The sequence below is a fragment of the Oryza glaberrima genome, chromosome 5 (genome assembly GCF_000147395.1).
Source record: "Oryza glaberrima chromosome 5, OglaRS2, whole genome shotgun sequence".
Lineage (NCBI taxonomy): Eukaryota > Viridiplantae > Streptophyta > Magnoliopsida > Poales > Poaceae > Oryza > Oryza glaberrima.
The window spans coordinates 16,479,596-16,497,398 of NC_068330.1; the positions used below are offsets into that span (position 1 = coordinate 16,479,596).

At 40.1% G+C, this 17,803-nt stretch overlaps 1 protein-coding gene across 1 annotated transcript; it reads right to left on the minus strand.

Moving 5' to 3' along the window:
* Positions 1-2,980: 2,980 nt before the first annotated feature.
* LOC127772531 (E3 ubiquitin-protein ligase KEG) lies at positions 2,981-15,067 on the minus strand. The gene is made up of 15 exons (XM_052298464.1): positions 14,197-15,067; positions 12,164-12,514; positions 11,857-12,087; positions 11,497-11,622; positions 11,091-11,424; positions 10,859-11,016; positions 10,455-10,612; positions 9,983-10,104; positions 9,700-9,834; positions 8,386-8,510; positions 7,215-7,319; positions 6,858-7,091; positions 5,684-6,017; positions 4,967-5,155; positions 2,981-4,864 (listed from the first exon to the last, which is right to left on the minus strand). The coding sequence occupies exons 1-15, from the start codon at positions 14,958-14,960 to the stop codon at positions 3,311-3,313; spliced, it is 4,920 nt and encodes a 1,639-aa protein (XP_052154424.1). The 5' UTR covers positions 14,961-15,067; the 3' UTR covers positions 2,981-3,310.
* Between the last annotated feature and the right edge of the window lie 2,736 nt (positions 15,068-17,803).

Sequence of the window (17,803 nt, forward strand, 5' to 3'; positions counted from 1 at the left end):
CTTCTTCTTTTTTCCATTTATATATATAATGGATATATTTTTAAATAATTATAATTTTACAAACAAAGAATCTACCATCATATAACTTAAACCGGTTTACTTTGTACTATTATTTTCAAATAATGCACTATTTTAAAATAAATTTTACACAACTATATTGTGTACCTATCAAATAAATAATATCTATATTAAATAATTTATACGTGCACTTAAGTGCACTTAAACTGATGGCCCCATTATATAAATCATCGGATCTACTTTTTATTACATTGATCTATTATTCTCAAGTAATGCACTGTTTCAAAATAAGGTGCACACCATGTGTACCCATTAAAATAACAATTTAAAATATATATTAACTAATTTACACTTACACTAGATCTGGTGGACATATTATTATAATCATCGGATCTATTGTTTGCTTATAAATAAAGCATCCGAAATTCTCTTTTTGCCCGCTGCACAATGCACATCTGCACCTTTGCCTTTCACACGTGTGACAAAGCGTAGTATCTGAGACATCTAAGGTGATCACAACCGATGTAGCGCTACCACTTTGCCACATATCAAATCATATATGGAGATGATTAATTTTGTTAATAACATGAAAAGAAAATTAAAGGTGTGATGCAGCGAGAGAATAATTAAGTACCATGGCTTATGTTTTTCTCAACACTAATTAGCTCTATTTAAGTTGAAATCAAGAATTGATTAAATAATAATTGTAATGTATTTGTGTTATGTCGTATTTGGATTTTGTACTATTTATTCGTACAGGTGAAAGGAATCATTATGTTATAAATGTGAGCGTAATATTGACGAATATCCATAGAACTCTTACTACGACAAGGGTAATAAATAGAGTTTAAGGCCCTCTCCTTTTTTTCCCCGATTCTATATTTTGGATTTTTGTTTGCACGCTTTCTAAGTTTCTAAATGGTGTCTTCTTTAAACAATATTTTAACTTTTTAGAAGCCAATTCATTCGTTTATACCCTCAAATAGCTATCACATAAATTATATAATTCATCAATTTCATCTATCCTAAACCTTACTATATATTTTTTCATGCAAGTCATGGTGATTAGTAAATTGGTGATCAACGGATCATCGAAGTCGTAAGATAAATATGTAAGAGTTACTCTGAACAATTGTAAATAGGTATCAAAATTAATTGCTATTAATTAGACATCTAATGGTTTGCTAGCCACAAAATTAATTTCTCTCTACATGTATATAAACATGGACGAAGCTGGAACAAATACTACCATATGTCCCATACATATATATTGCGCAGTTAATATTCTAATTAGTCATTTAAAATTTCTTAAAATGCTCTCAAGCTACCACGTGGTGCTCTAATAAATTAGGGCAAATATTAGAAATTCTAAAAAAAATCAAAGTATCTATTACTTAATTTTCACTTAAATCGGTAGGTCCAATATTATAAACCGTTAGATTAAATTGATCTTAGAACAAACTAAATACTACAAGGTCCCACCTCAGCATAGGTGCGTACCTACGTGCGCGGGTTCGTACGCCTCCCCTCCCTTTTTTCATTTTTCTCTTTCTTCTTTTTTTTTCCCATGCATATGCTTCCCTCTGCATATGCTTCCCTCCCTTTATTACTATATCATGCACTTTCATAAGACGATTTAATCAAAGAATTTTGAGTATCTTGCACTCGCATTTTTTATTTGCAGCCACACTACATGATATGTATATAGATGGACTGCATGATAATTAACTACCAATAGTCTCTTATTTACTCGAGAAAAAAAAACATGATTCAAAAGTTGTAAATACTTAATTCATCTCCTACTCGAAAGTTCGTACTCCTACTCAAAAGTTCGTAAATGGTTTTCTAAGATACCTTAAGAAAAATAGAACCCTTAAATTATTATAAAATAAAATTATCTAAACTTTAGTTTGTCCTAAATCTATGAGACAAAATTTCTGAACAAATAATAATCTTACCTTTCAATAATATAAGTGCCTGCGCACATTTGCTAGTGATTAGGGTGACAGGAATCAAATACTAAGCAGCAATTAAATGGGATAATGCATACGAGCACATATCTGCAGGAAAGCGAGCGGTTCAAGGCTCTTCTTTTCAGGTCGAAAGGTCCCTTGCAGATGAATTGTCTTCCCCTCTTCAATGCACATATGAAATCATGAGCCAATCATGCATAGGATGAATACAATAGGTCTACAATTCCACGCAGTGTGGTCAAGAACAAGTCGGACCTTATCGGTTACTATAGTATCAATTCCATGTAGTGTGACCAAGAACAAGTCGCACCTTATCGGGTGCTTGCTAGTATGGCAATGCTCCTAGGAAGAAAATAAGTACCATTTTTGAACCATGTTTTTTTACTGTGTCAGATAAATCTAGCATACTAGCTGCCGATTACTATTTCCCACTTCTTGGCAAAAATTTGACGATGAGATGAACTAAGAAATAGTGTACGTTGCCTTACCTGTTCAGAGGCCCTTTTGTTAATGTCCATCCATCCAACCTGCAGTGAAGCAAATCGTCCACAATGCCAGAAACCTACTGTTACACTGGCACATTACGTAGCAAACCGGGGTCCAACTAGAAGTACTTTATTTTTGTACAGGTAAAAGGAACTGAAGTACTGTATGGTATACTGGGCTACTGGCCCGTTCCTAAGAGCACAGAGTTTTTTTTTTTTCTCTTGGCAACCAAACTGAAGTTTCGCATAGCTTGCCATGCAACGCATAGCATTACAGTCTGGAATGGCCGGTAAGTACCAGAACTGCGCAACCGGAGGCAGCAGCAGCAGCAGCAGCAGCTCGGAAAAACACACAACAGCATCAGATCTGTATCCCAGCAGGATGTAGACACAGGGCACCTCCTGGACATGGGGCACAGGCTTGGCACTCCACAGTCCACACTCCAAACTCCAAACTCAGCCAGAGAATGGAGAACCTATCAGCACAGCCGCCAAGAGGAAGAGTAAAGATCCAAGGACACTATCAATTAAATTAATGTTCAGGTCCAAACCTGTACACGGGTAATATGATACAAAAGGAGTCAGGCCCATAATTATACATGTAAAAAACCTAGGTGGTGGTTATCATGTCTATTTCAAAGTTCTTTTTCAGCCTTCATTTCGTTCTTTTCCCCCTGCTTTATCAACACGAAATACAACCCGCCATGCCTATGCGATGGTGCCTATGTGCAACTTGCAACTCCATTGCATGATTGGGACCTTACAAAATTTGAAATACTGCACAATGGAAGGGAGCAAGAAATCAGGTAATGGGGTCAAAAGAATACTGCGAGACTATGAACAAAAGCCATTAGAAGCCTCTGTCAGTGATGGGATATCATCAAGAACGATATCGGCAGGATCTCCAATCCAAAGCCCATCCCTCCATCTGAACTTGATCCTCAGTTTCCCATTTGCATCAACGCCTACAACCTCACCTTTACTCTCATATGTCTCCTCCCCCCATCCCCAACGTGGGGTTACAAGGCCAGGTCGTATCCGTACTCTGTCCCCTAATCGGAATGGCCTCACCTTCTCCACTTCCCACCTTTTGCACAACCATTGTCTTTCACAGAAACAGAAGGCAACCCAAAGTTCACCATCCTCGGCCCGGTGGACTACCCCTATGCTATTATGGTTCACGTCACCCCACTGATATGTGGGGGTCGCAACACAATCCTTAACCTTTACCCAGTCCCCGACACAGACTTCTTCCTCTTCCTCCACCTTTTCAACCTCCGCTGGGTCTATCAACCAAGCTCTCGCACCAGCGGGTGTATGAATCCTAAGCTTCCCATCAGCATCAATAGATGAGATGGTCCCTATACTAGAATGATTATGATTAGACCAGCCAAATCTTGGCTGGCGGATACAGAGTTTGACCCGCACGCGCTGCCCAACGACAAACTTGCTGACTCCTTCAAGCTGGCTTGAAGGCCCTATCCACCTTTCCTGCTCACCACAAAATGCCACATGAATGGTTCCATCCCAGACATCATCTTCATATCCAATCCCATGTACCACGCCAATGCTACCTGGTTTGAGCGACTTCCAATCATCTGCATTATTTCTCAGCCTAACCCATTCACCCACCTCATAAACTTGCTCAATCTCAAGATCTGCAGGATCACCTTTCCACAGCCCAGGCACACCAAAGAAGGCTACTCTTACTTCTCCATCAGCATGGACACCAGCAATTATGCCTCTGGAATCAGGCTTTGCATCTCTCCATCCCCATCTGGGCTCTGTAATTCCAGCACGGAACCGAACATGATGACCAATCTTGAGAGGCTCTACTTTATCAATTTCTGTGTTATGAGTTAACCATTTCCCTTTCCTGAAACAACCAGCCAACTCCAGGTAACCAGAGTCTTGAATGCTATGAACTACTGCAATACTTATTTTCCCAACACTCCAGTCATAAGTAGGCCTGCTCCCAATACTAGATTTCAACCGCACCCAGTCTCCAACCTCAAAAGCCGAAAGCCTCTCAGCATCACCTGGAGCTACCTTCCACAAGCTATTTCTGCCAGACACCTTGACATTTAGAGTCCCATCCATGTCTATCCTTGAGATAGCCCCAATGGTTGCTGCAGTTTCATTTGACCATCCAAGGCGAGGCTGAGATATTGAAGGTAACACATGAATTTTTTCTCCTACCTCAAAAGGCTGTGCCTTCTCCACATCTGCAACTGAGCAAGAAAAAGGCTTGCTTCTGAAGCAGAAAGCAACACCCATATCTCCATCTTCTTCTAGACTATGAACCACCCCAATACTGCTACGAGTCACATCCTCCCAGCCATATTTAGGGGATGGTACTGTTGCCTTCACTCTAACCCAATCACCGACCTGCAAATAAAATGATAAATAGAAAATGAGAGTCCAATTAATTTGCTGTGCTCCAAGCAGAGCAAATGCTGGTTTGAAAGGAAAACCCAGTAAACTTCTAACCTTAAACTTTTCTATCTTTTCCATGTCTGATGGATCTGCCTGCCAATGTACAGCCCGGTTAGGAATATCAATTATGAGTAGCCCATCACTCTCAATGTCAATTATTTTTCCCACGCTATGATGGGTTTCACCACCCCAGGCATATCTAGGCTCTGCAACAGACCTTTTTACGCATACTTGGTCACCAATCTGGAAATTTGAAGAAACATGAGCTTCACACTAAACAAAACAAAAAAGCAGAGCAAACAAGCACAGATACATGCAAGGACAAGTTCATAATCACTGTGCCATGGAATCTAATCAACTACAAGAGTTTACAAAGTTGAATAACCAATTCTAGTAAATAAGAGGCTATCACATATTAATGTATCTGAAAGTCCAATAGAACCCTCAACATTCCATCATCATCAATACAGAATGCTACTCATGACTGACCATACCATCCAAATCTGGGAACAGAGGATTTTATATGTGATTCACATTTCTCCCACAATAATTGATAACCTACTAAGATGAGTGAATTTTATTTTTATGAGACATTCCTCAAACATTGGTATATTGATGGTAAGAACTTTAACATTCACATGCAAATGGCAAATCCCAAAATCATATTTTAATTTTGCTTTTTGCAGTAAGCAGAAGAGCAACTTCAGACTTATAATAGGTAAACATATTAGTACAGGAAACAAATGGTAAGAGTAAAAGAAACAGAACTACCTTGAAGGGATCAACATGTTCAACCTCCTCTGGTTCACAAAGCCATGGACTTGACAAATAGCAAAGTCCCAATAGAAGACTGCTGTCTGGCCTGATTGAGTAGACAATACCAACACTTCCAGGAGTAATAGATTCCATGCCATGTACAGCAACCGTTAATGAGGGACGAATCCGAACCCAGTTACCAACCTTATATTCTTCAACCCTTACAATTTCAGCAGGATCAGCTCTCCATCCCCTAGAAGCTCCCGGAAAACCAACCCTCAAGATTCCATCATCATCAACACAGAGAACTGTCCCAATGCTATCTCGTGACTGACCACGCCATCCAAATCTGACAACAGAGGATTTTATATGGTGATTCACAATTTTTCACATAATAAATGATTACCTACTAAGATGAGTGAATTTTTTATTTGATCCATGAGACATTCTCCACAAATCTTCGGTTAGTATATTGATGGAAGGAATTCTAATTAACATTGACATGAAAATCAGAACAGTGGCTCCTATTATCAGCTTTTTAAAGTTTGCCTTTTTGCAGTAGGCAGAAGAGCAACTTCAGATTTTGAAAAGGTCAAAAATCAGAAGCAAATCACCATTTGCAGCGAGCATCATTTTCTTTCTTTGGGACGACCAGGATGCCATCATTTTTGACAACATCCAGTACATCAGTGTAAACTTTTAAAACCTTTTAACAGTCAAATGCAATTGCAAGTCACTGAAAGGACAGATCACCTCCCAGGTTTTGGGTCAATGGATCTTGGAACTTCAACTTACAATCATGATCAGCACAGAGCGAAACCTAGCATGGGCTGCATGGCACACAGAAAGTATAAACTATAAAGTAGAGACGAATTTATTAGCTGTATCAATAGGCCTTTCACTTGCAAGTATCAATAAATACATGGGCAGACATCTAATCCAGTAAACCATGTATTTATGTCAGAATAAAGTAGACATAAGTCCCCATTACTTTTATAATCTCGGTGTCCAGATGAATCAAACAGGCTAATGGATTTACTGACTTGGTAATGCAAATCGTTTAAGACAGTCACAACTTGCGAAGTTGTTTTTGCTATGTAGTAAGAACCACATTCTCCACTTCATAGAAAGGCACCATGCACAAAAGAGAGTTCAGTGATGAGAATATGAAGGATTAAATTTCACTTACCTAGGCTCCAAAACATCAGGTTTGAGCTGCACATGTTGGCCCCTATTTAATGGAATGACTTTGATAACTTCACTCGTCAAAACGCGGGCTTCTCCAGAACAAAATGACACAACAAGGTGGTCATGGTCTACAACAGACTGAACAAAACCAATGCTTCTGGGTCCTGCACCTTGCCAGCCAAAAGCTGGTTCAGTAACTGTTCTTCTAAATTTCACCCAATCTGCGAACTCATATCTGGTAACAGCATCAAGTAAACCATTCAGATAACTTGAGGTCCAAAGCAATCATAATTCCAGCATGAGATCAAATACGGGACAGCCAAAAAATATCGACAACATTATGCCTCGAGTTCCTTACATGGTTGGGGTGAGATGAACTCCTTTTTCTTCTAAAGTTTCCATCAGTTCTTCAGAAATCCATTCTCGTGGGAGCCTCTCCAGAAAATCTCGCAATGTCCAGCCTCTGTAGTTGATAGAAACAATACCGAACATGTAAGTATGTAATAAAAGAAACAAATTCTGCACTGCACGAACTAACCCATGAGAGAGTTTTCAAGCAGCCTTGCAATAAAATGAGAGAATACTCGATAACCAAAATTTGCTTGCTATTTACTTCTAAGATACCATTCAATCATTCTACATTCCTGGCAGAAGGACCCATCTGAAAATTTAATGAGCAAAATACTGGCATAATACACTACCTAAGAAGAGGAACTAAGAGAATCTTCACTCAATCAAACCTCAACTAAGAATCACTGATACATCTGCCAACAGCTATTCCCGTACACATAAGGAGTATCAGAATATCTATACCACTTAAAATGTGTGTAGTGGTGGTGTCCATTCCCACACCATCTCTACCACTGATGTGTGGGCCCCACAATCTATACTATTACACCACCTTTCAATGAGTCCTCCCCCATTTCACTGTTGGTTCTCCCCAAATTTTAAAATCACCTACTGGTTTTAATAAGAAAAAACATAGTACTTGGACTAAATAAGTGTTTATTAATTGATTTAATAGGTTAGAAACTCAAATTGTTGTCCGTTGCAACGCACAGGCTCTTGGCTAGTATTGAAGCATTTAACATTTAAAATTAAGTAAATTGCCCATTGTAGTGGGTAAATCGCACCCTGTTTTGCTTTGCACAAGGTTTAGCACATACCTTTTACTTTGCATCACGTTGTATTGAAGTAAGTTTAGCTTAACACCAGATAAATCATAAACCTTATAGAAATTTCACGTAATTCACAAAACATAAACAGAACTCCATGAAACAATCTAAAAATTTAGGGAGTATCATAAGTTTCACTCATATTTTACAAGAATTTCCTCCATTTTTATGACACAGCCTGGTGCAAAGTGAAATTTATTCGAGACGCCCTGGTGCAAAGCGAAATAAGGTACACTTTACCTGGTGCAAAGGACAATTTAATCGCTGTATCAACATGTCCTAATATTTGGAAAATTCTGTATTGCAGTACCGGCATCCTATATCAGTGAAACATAGCATTCAAGAATTACTTGCCTGTGGTTTCTCACATCAACAGCCGGCGATGGCTGTTGTAACATTTGAACAATCCATGAGAGGTTTTCACGTATCATTTTAGCCGCATCAGCAGCTATGTGGAAAGCGTTATCGCCGTCGTCATCCTGGATAACCAAATAGCACAACATTAAGCACATAATAACTTGGTCCTGACATACAATGGAAATTGAATAATGTTCGAAGGAAATAGGAGCAGTGACAAAACAAAATGAACGCATGGATTTTAAGTTATTGCACCATAATTACAGACCTGGAACAAGTCCAGCAGCCAACCCACCATAACACCTCATATCAGACAAATTAGAAGGAAGAATAAAGGACAAATTGCAGAACAGGCCTTCCTATTCATTTAAACTTAACAATAATAATTTGAGGAAATGGAGAATCTATTCCTCCTGATGATCTAGAAAAGCATGCTGGGGCCTTATACTTTATGGTGAGATAATACAGTAGAACTTGATAAGGTTCAGGGTGCAAAATCACTGGGAACTACAATAAAGCAATATTGTTGGGCATGACACATTTCAATTCTGAAATATCAATAGATACCATAGCGCCTCCTGGAAGGTTTTTACGTAAAATAAGCTATTGTTAAGAGCTGCAGAGGTCTACAAAAGCAGAGTTTTCCCTCTTCTGGGTAACTATATCCCAGTGGTTTCATTTTTTTCATTCCCATTCCTGTTTTTTGTTCTGCTATTACTATCCATTCTACAGTTGATTTTGTTTCAAGTATATACATAGGCTCCCGCTGCCCTCCACAGTGGCTCCAAGTAATGAAATGAAAACTAAATGTTTTCTTAAGTATTTCAATTCTCAATAACAACAAAAAAATTTCTTATCATGCATCAATACACAACTATGACAGTGCCTGACAGCAAATTGATATCATGATGACTTTTAGGATTTGTGCACATCATAAGAACAGGAAAAAACATATTGTAGCCGGATATCGAGAAAAAGATTATTCAAACATAAAACATCTGGAATCATAAAACATTATTCAAACATCACATTATCTTGCTATCTCAAAAAAAATATCACTTTATTTTATTTATGTTTATATATATATGCTTCATGAGAAAACATGATGACAATTGCATAAATCCCCACAAGTACAAAATAAATATAAATTACTAGTAAAGAAATGAATCAGAATTCAGAAGGATAACAGGATCAGACAGGTTGACAGTTTACAATTCCTAATACCCAGTTGCACAAGAGATCATGTTACTGAACTATGCTTTCAGACCAACACACTGCTATCCTTAAAAATGATCAATGAAGCCACAGTACCTGTAGATTGCAGTTTGCTCCAGCAGCTAAAAGCAAACCAACACAGGAGTTTGCACCTCTGTTCAGTGCAACGAGAAGTGGTGTTGTATTCTGAGCATTTCTTATATTTACATCAACTCCAGCTTCCAAAATAATCTGTCAAAGAAAATATAACAAAGGGAATAAAGCATATTTTCATATAGAATTAAAGCAGAAACAGCAGAAAAATGAAGTAAAATTCCAACCATCAGACAAGAACAGAAAAGCAAAGGAAAAATAATAATAATAAGTAGATAACCTTTACCTTAACCAATTCTGCATCATTGATCATTGCTGCAGTATGCAGTGCAGTTCGACAGTGTGGGTCATCTTGTGCTGTGGGATCAGCACCAGCAGAAAGCAATACCCGTACTAACTCTCGACCCTCTGTCACATATATATGTCAATATTACTATTAAAACAGACACATTTTCCAGTAGATAAAAAAAAATAGACTTCTGTCCTCATCCTTAGTGAACTAAAACATGTAAGTTTGTTTGTGCTAAGTGTGAATGAGATAAATATGAATTAATCTCTAGGGTGCCCATGTGAATCGCATTTAAAATACAACTCTCGTTAGTGGAATAAGAAGCAGAGTTGTGAATATCAAAGTTCTCTTCTCTAACATGATGCTTCTTCTATAACAGCATTCAGTGGATGTAAAGAACCAACGAGATGGCTCTTGATATTTGACTATTTGTAAGTATGGATGTGACATGAACAAAGTCAGGAATAACCTTTCTCGTGCTCTTTTTTAAGAGCAGCTGCCATGCACAAAGCAGTCCCAACAGGGCTAGGTACATCAATTGCTTCAGCTATCTCCTCTTCAGATGCAACTTCAACCCATCTTTTCACCACATCCGCATTCCATGTTTCAATACATAAATGCAATGGCCTGTGCACCATGACAAGAATGAAATATCAGTTGATGAATCAAGCAGGTAACGGATCCAAAAGGAAATATTTCATGATTCCACAGCACCAACAGCATAAGGAAAGCCAATAAGCCATATAATAGAAGAAAATATTTCATGATTCCACAGCATAAATCAACCAATAGAAGGGCGCCAACAGCATAAGGAAAGACACATCAATAGAAGGGCATCAACAGCTTGCCATTTCAAACAGAAATCATTCTTACGTTTTATTCACAGAATTTGGTATGCCCATAGACCTGCAACCACCATTTTCCAATAAGACGATAGCACAATCAGTATATCTCTTGGCCACAGCAATATGCAGGATAGATTCGCCTTCTCCGTCTACTGCATTAGGATCAGCTCCAGCCATGAGCAATTCCTGCATGAGACACAGAGAATTTAAATCTAGGAACTTGCAAGCTGAAGTCATGAAAGGTGAGCATAATAACATACCCGCATGCACTCTGGTTGGCCATGATGAGCACAAACATGAGCAAGAGTAGGACCAAGACCTTCTCTAAGCCTCGAATTAACATCAGAAGATCTCCTTACAAGTGCGCGAACACACTGTGGAGAGCCAGCAGCCATAGCAAATATTATTGGAGGATTTTCATTCTTATCTAACAAGTCCACATTCTCTTGATAAGCCACAATAGCTTCAACAATTTCTGCTGAGCCTCTTCGGCATGCTAAATGTAGGGCAGTATATCCATCTGCATTCTGTGCTTCCAAGAGCGAACGAATTAAACGGCCATTTCCATCTGAGGCAGCTTCTGCAAGAAGATTCCTGACAAGCAAAGGTTGTGTCAGACAGTATAGGCTATACGATGCAGCAAACAAAAAGTTGTCAAAGACTAACCTAACACCAGCAGCATCTCCTTCACATACAAGATGATGCAAAGCATTTGGATTGTCCTGGACCATGTCCAGAACTGAGGCTGGCGGCACATCCGTACCGTTGGGCATGCTTGCATTTGTGAAATCACTGCTTGAGCAAGTAGTGCATTAGAATCCTCTGTATCAGCAAGTTTGCATACTTCAAAAGAATAAGTTGGGGAAAATAACATGCGCCTTACTGCAGTTGATATTATAGTAAATCAGGTTAACTCAAATATATTTCACTATATGTTTTATACACTTTTAGCTAAATTTCTACAAACCTTAGTTCCATTTATAAAGCATTGTAGTTAACTAATGAAAAATCAGGTAAGAAAATTACTTTTCAGGACTTGCAGGTGGGCTCCTTGGTATATCTAGAAGATGCCTCAGAAAAGTTTTTAGCATGTCCTGGAAAGATGGTCTTCTTGAAGGTTTGAACTGCAAACAGTCACCAATCATCTTCCAGAGCTCCCCAGGAAGTCCTACACCGACTACCCTTGAATATTGAGGCGGTGGCTTCCTCTCTTTTACAACAGACTTACAAATTTCCTCTGCACTTAGCCCAGCCCATCTGCATTTCAATTAGCATCTAACCACACCATTCGAGGAGCATTAAGAAACACAAATGAAATAATCAGGCTACTTACGGAACAGCACCAGTACACATTTCCACAAGTGTACATCCAAAACTCCATGCATCTGACTCTGGTAATATTCCATTTGCACTGTCCCAAAACAGATTCATTGACTTCTTCAATGGCACCCAAGCCTCAGGAGCTGTATAATTGGGGCTAAGAAGTGTAGCATCCAAGCCAACCATGTTGGAATCATCAGACACTCTACGACTAGTGAGGTTCTTAAGAATGGCCGAAAGACCATAGTCGGAAACAACTGCATGCCCATTTGTATCCAAAAGGATATTTGACGGCTTTATACTCATACAAACAATACCTGCTGCATGGAGTTCTGCTACTCCACGAGCAATATCTGCTCCATATCTGCAAAACTCACGCTCGGAAAAAATATAATCAGAAGATATAAAGACTTGAGTAAACAAAAGGGAAGGTCAAACATAATTAGACTGATGAAAAAACTAAATCCTTTTGATGTGCTCAAGAATAATAACAACAGTATACTAGGAAAAATGAGGTGGCAACTCTTATAATGGAAAAATAAGTAAAGAAATTGGCATGCTGACAAAATAAGTTATTTTTTCCCTATGTATGGCATGGGCTATTTCATGCACTTAGTACAGAAGCAATTCGCGCCATGTAGCTACCAGACAAAAGAGAAATCTGAGTTCAGAATTTTATGAGTTATGAGTCATGGACACTTGTGATTGTATATCACTTTCTATTAGACAACTACAGTTCACAAAGTTCCACCAAACTATAACAGAAATACAGGATGCTCAGAAATTAATTTGCATGGTTAGTTTGACAATGTGCTGATGAACTTTGACCCACATTTGTATTGGCATTCGCATCAAATGCTAGCAGAGTGTGTTGAGACAAAGTGCTTCTTGTTAGTAAAGCTAACTAGCCCGATTCGGCCATTAACTTATGTGGCACCAAACTCCCTTCTTCAAAAAGAGTAAAAACATGTATCAAATTGTTTAGATCACAGGATAATCATTTCTTATTCTTTTTAACCCATGGACTAATGGTACAGTTATTTGATATCCGTTGCAGCACACAGTGAGTGTGCTATTATAGTAAGAAACTCTACATCAGGTAAACACAAATGAGTGGCCCACACTATTCCACTGCACAAAAGTATTCAACAGATCTTTGGAAACTAAAGTTTGAGTTGAGAGGAACAGAATTAATGCAGCAGTGAACAACCATCTTTGCTCCAATCCCTCCATTCTAACAGCCATATGAGTTATATCTTTTATGGAGAAATGTCCAGGGTGCCAAATATTACAGATATGAACCAGAAAGTGTTGGCATTTCATTCATCGCCGTCACGAACCTCACAATATTCTAGGAATTATAATTTTGGGAATAAACGATTGCACATTGTATAGTACAAATTCATAGCACATACAAGTGATCATTTTGTTCACAAATTAAAGAGAACTCAAGCTCCACATCTAGAATGATTGATGTGTGTTAAATCAACAAACCAATTGCAAAACAAAACTATGTTATTCACTGGACACTGAACTTCCTGAGCAGCCTGGCTTGAATTTTAATCGTAGTACAAAGAGTGATCTTTCATTCCTCCAAGCACTAAGTGTGATAATTGTTAATAATAGACCTAAGCACTATGTTACAACACGACAAAAGATGCAGGACAGATGGAATAACAAAGCTGCCGACAATCACCCAAACATTGCCGAAACGTACAAATACTACAAACTCATTGAGATCAAATTTGGCACTACTAATCGCAAAAACCGCTTTCCACGTCAGTACTCAAACTACAACATTTTCCACCTTTTATGATCCTTCTAGCTAGACATGCAGCTTAGCGAACCACCATTGAAACCCCATGCATTTGAACACATACAGTTAGCGGACAAACTGTCGTATAGCGCCCCAGCTCAACTGTATTTTTAGGGTTATCATATTCGGCGATCGATAGTTTGATAGCAGCAACTATAACCATACATGACTGCAGCAAATATAACCACGCAAATAAAACTTAGTATCCATGTTTGGATGCAATGCCACACCTGAGGATCTGCTCCAACGTTAGGCGACCGCCATTCTGTCGCATTTCTGTCTGCACAGACCCCGCGTACCGATCCATCACGAAGCAGAGGTGCCCGCCGACCCTCACAGCACCATGGAACGTGGTAACATTCCGGCACCACGTCGCGGCGCGCCTCAGCCGCTCCACCTCCTCCTGAACGCCCTCAAGCACATCCCCCGCGGTCACGGGCACCCTCTTCACCGCCACCGGATGCTTACACCTCTTGGCCCCACCTCCCCCACCACCACGAGACAGCGTGCCGGACCACACCTCCTGCCCCGCGGGGCCCGGCGGCCCGCTCCCGATGCGGCGGGCGAGCTTGAGGTCCGGATGCGAGGCGAGGTCGAACGAGGCGCAGCCGGCGGGCTGCAGCGACGGCGCCGCCGCCCCCGCCCCCGCCCCCGCGGCGGAGGATCGGCGGCTGGGCCGGCCGAAGAAGTCGTCGTCGTCGTCGTCGGAGCCGTCGGAGGAAGAGCCGCCGGAGTCGGAGTGGAGGAACGAGGGCGACGACGGGGACGACGACAGCAGCGAGAGGATGGGGAAGTTCTTCCGCAGCGCGGAGACGGAGTTGCCGACGGCGGTGGGGTGGCGGCACCGCGGGCACGCCAGCACGGCGCCCGCGGCGTTGGCGAGCATCCGGGCGAGGCACGCGCGGCAGAAGCCATGGCCGCAGTGGAGCAGCAGCGGCGCGCGCTCCTCCTCGTCGTACCGCACGTGGCACAGCGAGCAGCACGGCACCCGCATCGCGGCGCGGCGCGGCGCTGCCCTAGCTAGGGCGCCGCGCGGCGCGTCGGGGAGGAGAGAAGGGGTAGATCTGGGGGGGCGGTGGTGGTGGGGAGCGGCGGTGGGGAGGGGAGGGGGGGGTTTGGGAAGGAGGAATGGGATTTTTTGATGGGGGGGTTGGTGATGATGATGCGGTGGGAGCCTAGGAGGGACGACAAGCAAGGCTCTCTCCTCTTCGCTCTTGGGAGGGGAGGGGTGTGCGGTGGTGTGTTGGCCGTTTCTACTTTCTGTTCCGGTTTTGTTGAGTGTTCTCGCCTTCTCGGGGGGATTTTGGGCGATGTTGGACTAAGTTCTCCTCTTTGGTTTGGGATTTAGTACTTGAGGCTTGTTTAGTTTGATGTCATTTTCAATCTTACCAAATTTTAGTAAAGTTATCAAAAAAAAATAGCTACATTTAGTTTACTGTCAAATTTTGGTAACTATATAAGAAATCCTGTCAAAATTTTGGTAAGTTGCCAAAATTTTGACAAAATTTTTTTTATCAAAGTGAATAGGCCCTTGGTTAGTGTAAATGAATAACTAAAATTGCTTTGTTATGTTCTCTTTTTTATTTTCTTTTTTTTGGTGAGCTAACTTGCCACACCGATCAAGAAAGGGCTGAGCCGACGGATAGACCGGTTTGGAGCTTGCTTGTCCTAGATGTGCTTCCCCGCAACGTGCCCGTACACGTTTCAGTGATATGCTAACTTTTTTTTTACCGATCGTTTGGTCCACGGAGTGATATGATTCTCTTTGTTGGTTAGATAGGTATAATGGTCAAATAGGCAAGATGTTGTTTTGATAATTATTTTTTCCAATGTATGGCCTCATCCTTTGCCCTAAGGCTTATAAGCTAAAGCCAAAATTTGAATTTTAAAACTTGATTTTGAATTTGATTTTGATTCTATTTTAACATATTTTTTTCAACTTTGGCTTTTCAATCGGTAAGAACAATATATAAAACTTTTACTCGCATATTATTTCTTAATCGTTAAGAGCAAGCTTAATAGTATAGCTAACTACTAGCTCCAAATCTTCTATAGCCAATGTAATAGACAATTCATACAATAGTTGCTTACTACACTATTAATACCTGGTCTCACCTGTCATACACACATTACGTCTTGGAGTCCGTGTTGCAGCTGGCTACAGATCTATAGCCCACTTCCTTATCTCTCTTCTTTTATCTTTTTAAAATATGTTTATAGCTAGCTTATAGTCTGCTATTGTACCTGCTCTAATAAGCCGTTATGGCTTATAATAAGACTAGACCAACCGATGGGGACCGTAGTTATTGTAAGTATAGGAGTAAAGCCAGGTATAGTATTTTCAAACTTGAGGAAAAAAATGTAAAAAAAACGTACTACTAAGGTTGTGTTCGGTTCTATGGGTTGGGAACCCATCTCGCACGCACGTAAAACGGAGCGGTCTATTAGCGCGTGATTAATTAAGTATTAGTAGTCTTTTTTTCAAAAATGGATCAATATGATTTTTTAAGCAACTTCTGTATATAAACTTTTTGCAAAAAAAAACGCATCATTTAGCAGTTTAAAAAGCGTGCGCACGGAACACGAGGAATAGGAGTTGGGAACATCCGGTGCCGAACACAGCCTAAGTGTGTGGGCGCCACCATCAATCGTGAAAACTGTCTTCACCTATTGTAACGCACAGATATTTTTCTAGTACAATAAAAATAAAAATATCTTGTTTGTGGCTTAGCTTTACCGTATCTTATATTCGGATGAGTAAACTATACCGACTATCCTTAAACTTTTATATGCATGTTAGAGCCCATAATCTAGCTTGGGCTACTAGGTCATTTTAAAACTAGTCCATGCACATGCATGTTCGATAAGAAATCATGCCAAAATACACCATATGAGACGAAAACATGTAACTGTAACAATGAAGTTTTATACTAGGTTTACTGTAGCGATCTACAAATAAGGTTGAACAGCAAAAACAACAAAATACTATAAACCGGCTATAAAATTAAGTTCTGAAATTTAAATTGTCTACTGCTTATTTAAGTTTATACTACTTCTGTTCTCATTTACTTATAATTGCTTACCACAAAAGTTATTTGCAAATACTTGTCACTACACGGATCCCAAAGCAAAATTTTCCATTTCACCTTTAGAATTAATAATTCCACTCCACTCAGTCATACTTATTGTTTCTAGAGAGTACTCAACTATATTGATGGTTCGATAGCAAAAATCTGACAAAACCCCCTTATGTGAATTTGGCTGGGGAGGCTAGTCACGTGTAAACAATATAGAAACGAAAGAACCGATGAGTTCATTAGGATGTATACAAGCTCGGAGGTACAATACCCTATTCTTATTATTTGTAGGATTACCCCTATCTGTTATGAGGATCTTACAAGTCTATTGATTACTCAAAATAATTATGCTTCCTCTCTTCTGGATTTCCTAAGAACCACACAAAATGTGATGAAATCTCTTTTCTCTCACTTCCAACCCTCCTCGCTTGTCCTGGTTCTCCCCATATATCTTCACCAGGGAACACCTGATGATAAAAGCTCGAGGAAAGATATTGTTTTTCTTTACTAAAGGAAATATATTGTTCGTATCGGGATCAAATATGGTAAGTCTTGCCAGGATCTCCTCTCATTGCCCACCCCGCTGCCCTTGGGTATGTCTTGGCGGGGTCCACCATGAACGGGATATGGTGAGAACTCACCATGATACCTAGCTCAATCCATCGTGGCCTCGGGTAGCCCGAGTAGGGCTCGATACAAGTAGCGTGTGGCGGTGGCTTGCCATGCACCCCTACTCAATCCATGCAAGCATGCGAGGAAT

Coding starts and splice junctions, on each gene's coding strand:
- LOC127772531 (XM_052298464.1), bottom strand. CDS start 14,960: ATGCGGGTGCCGTGCTGCTCGCTGTGCCACGTGCGGTACGACGAGGAG. Junction 10,613..10,858: donor CCAAATTCTGTGAATAAAAC/GTAAGAATGATT, acceptor CATGGTGCACAG/GCCATTGCATTTATGTATTG. Junction 4,865..4,966: donor AAAAGATAGAAAAGTTTAAG/GTTAGAAGTTTA, acceptor TTTTATTTGCAG/GTCGGTGATTGGGTTAGAGT.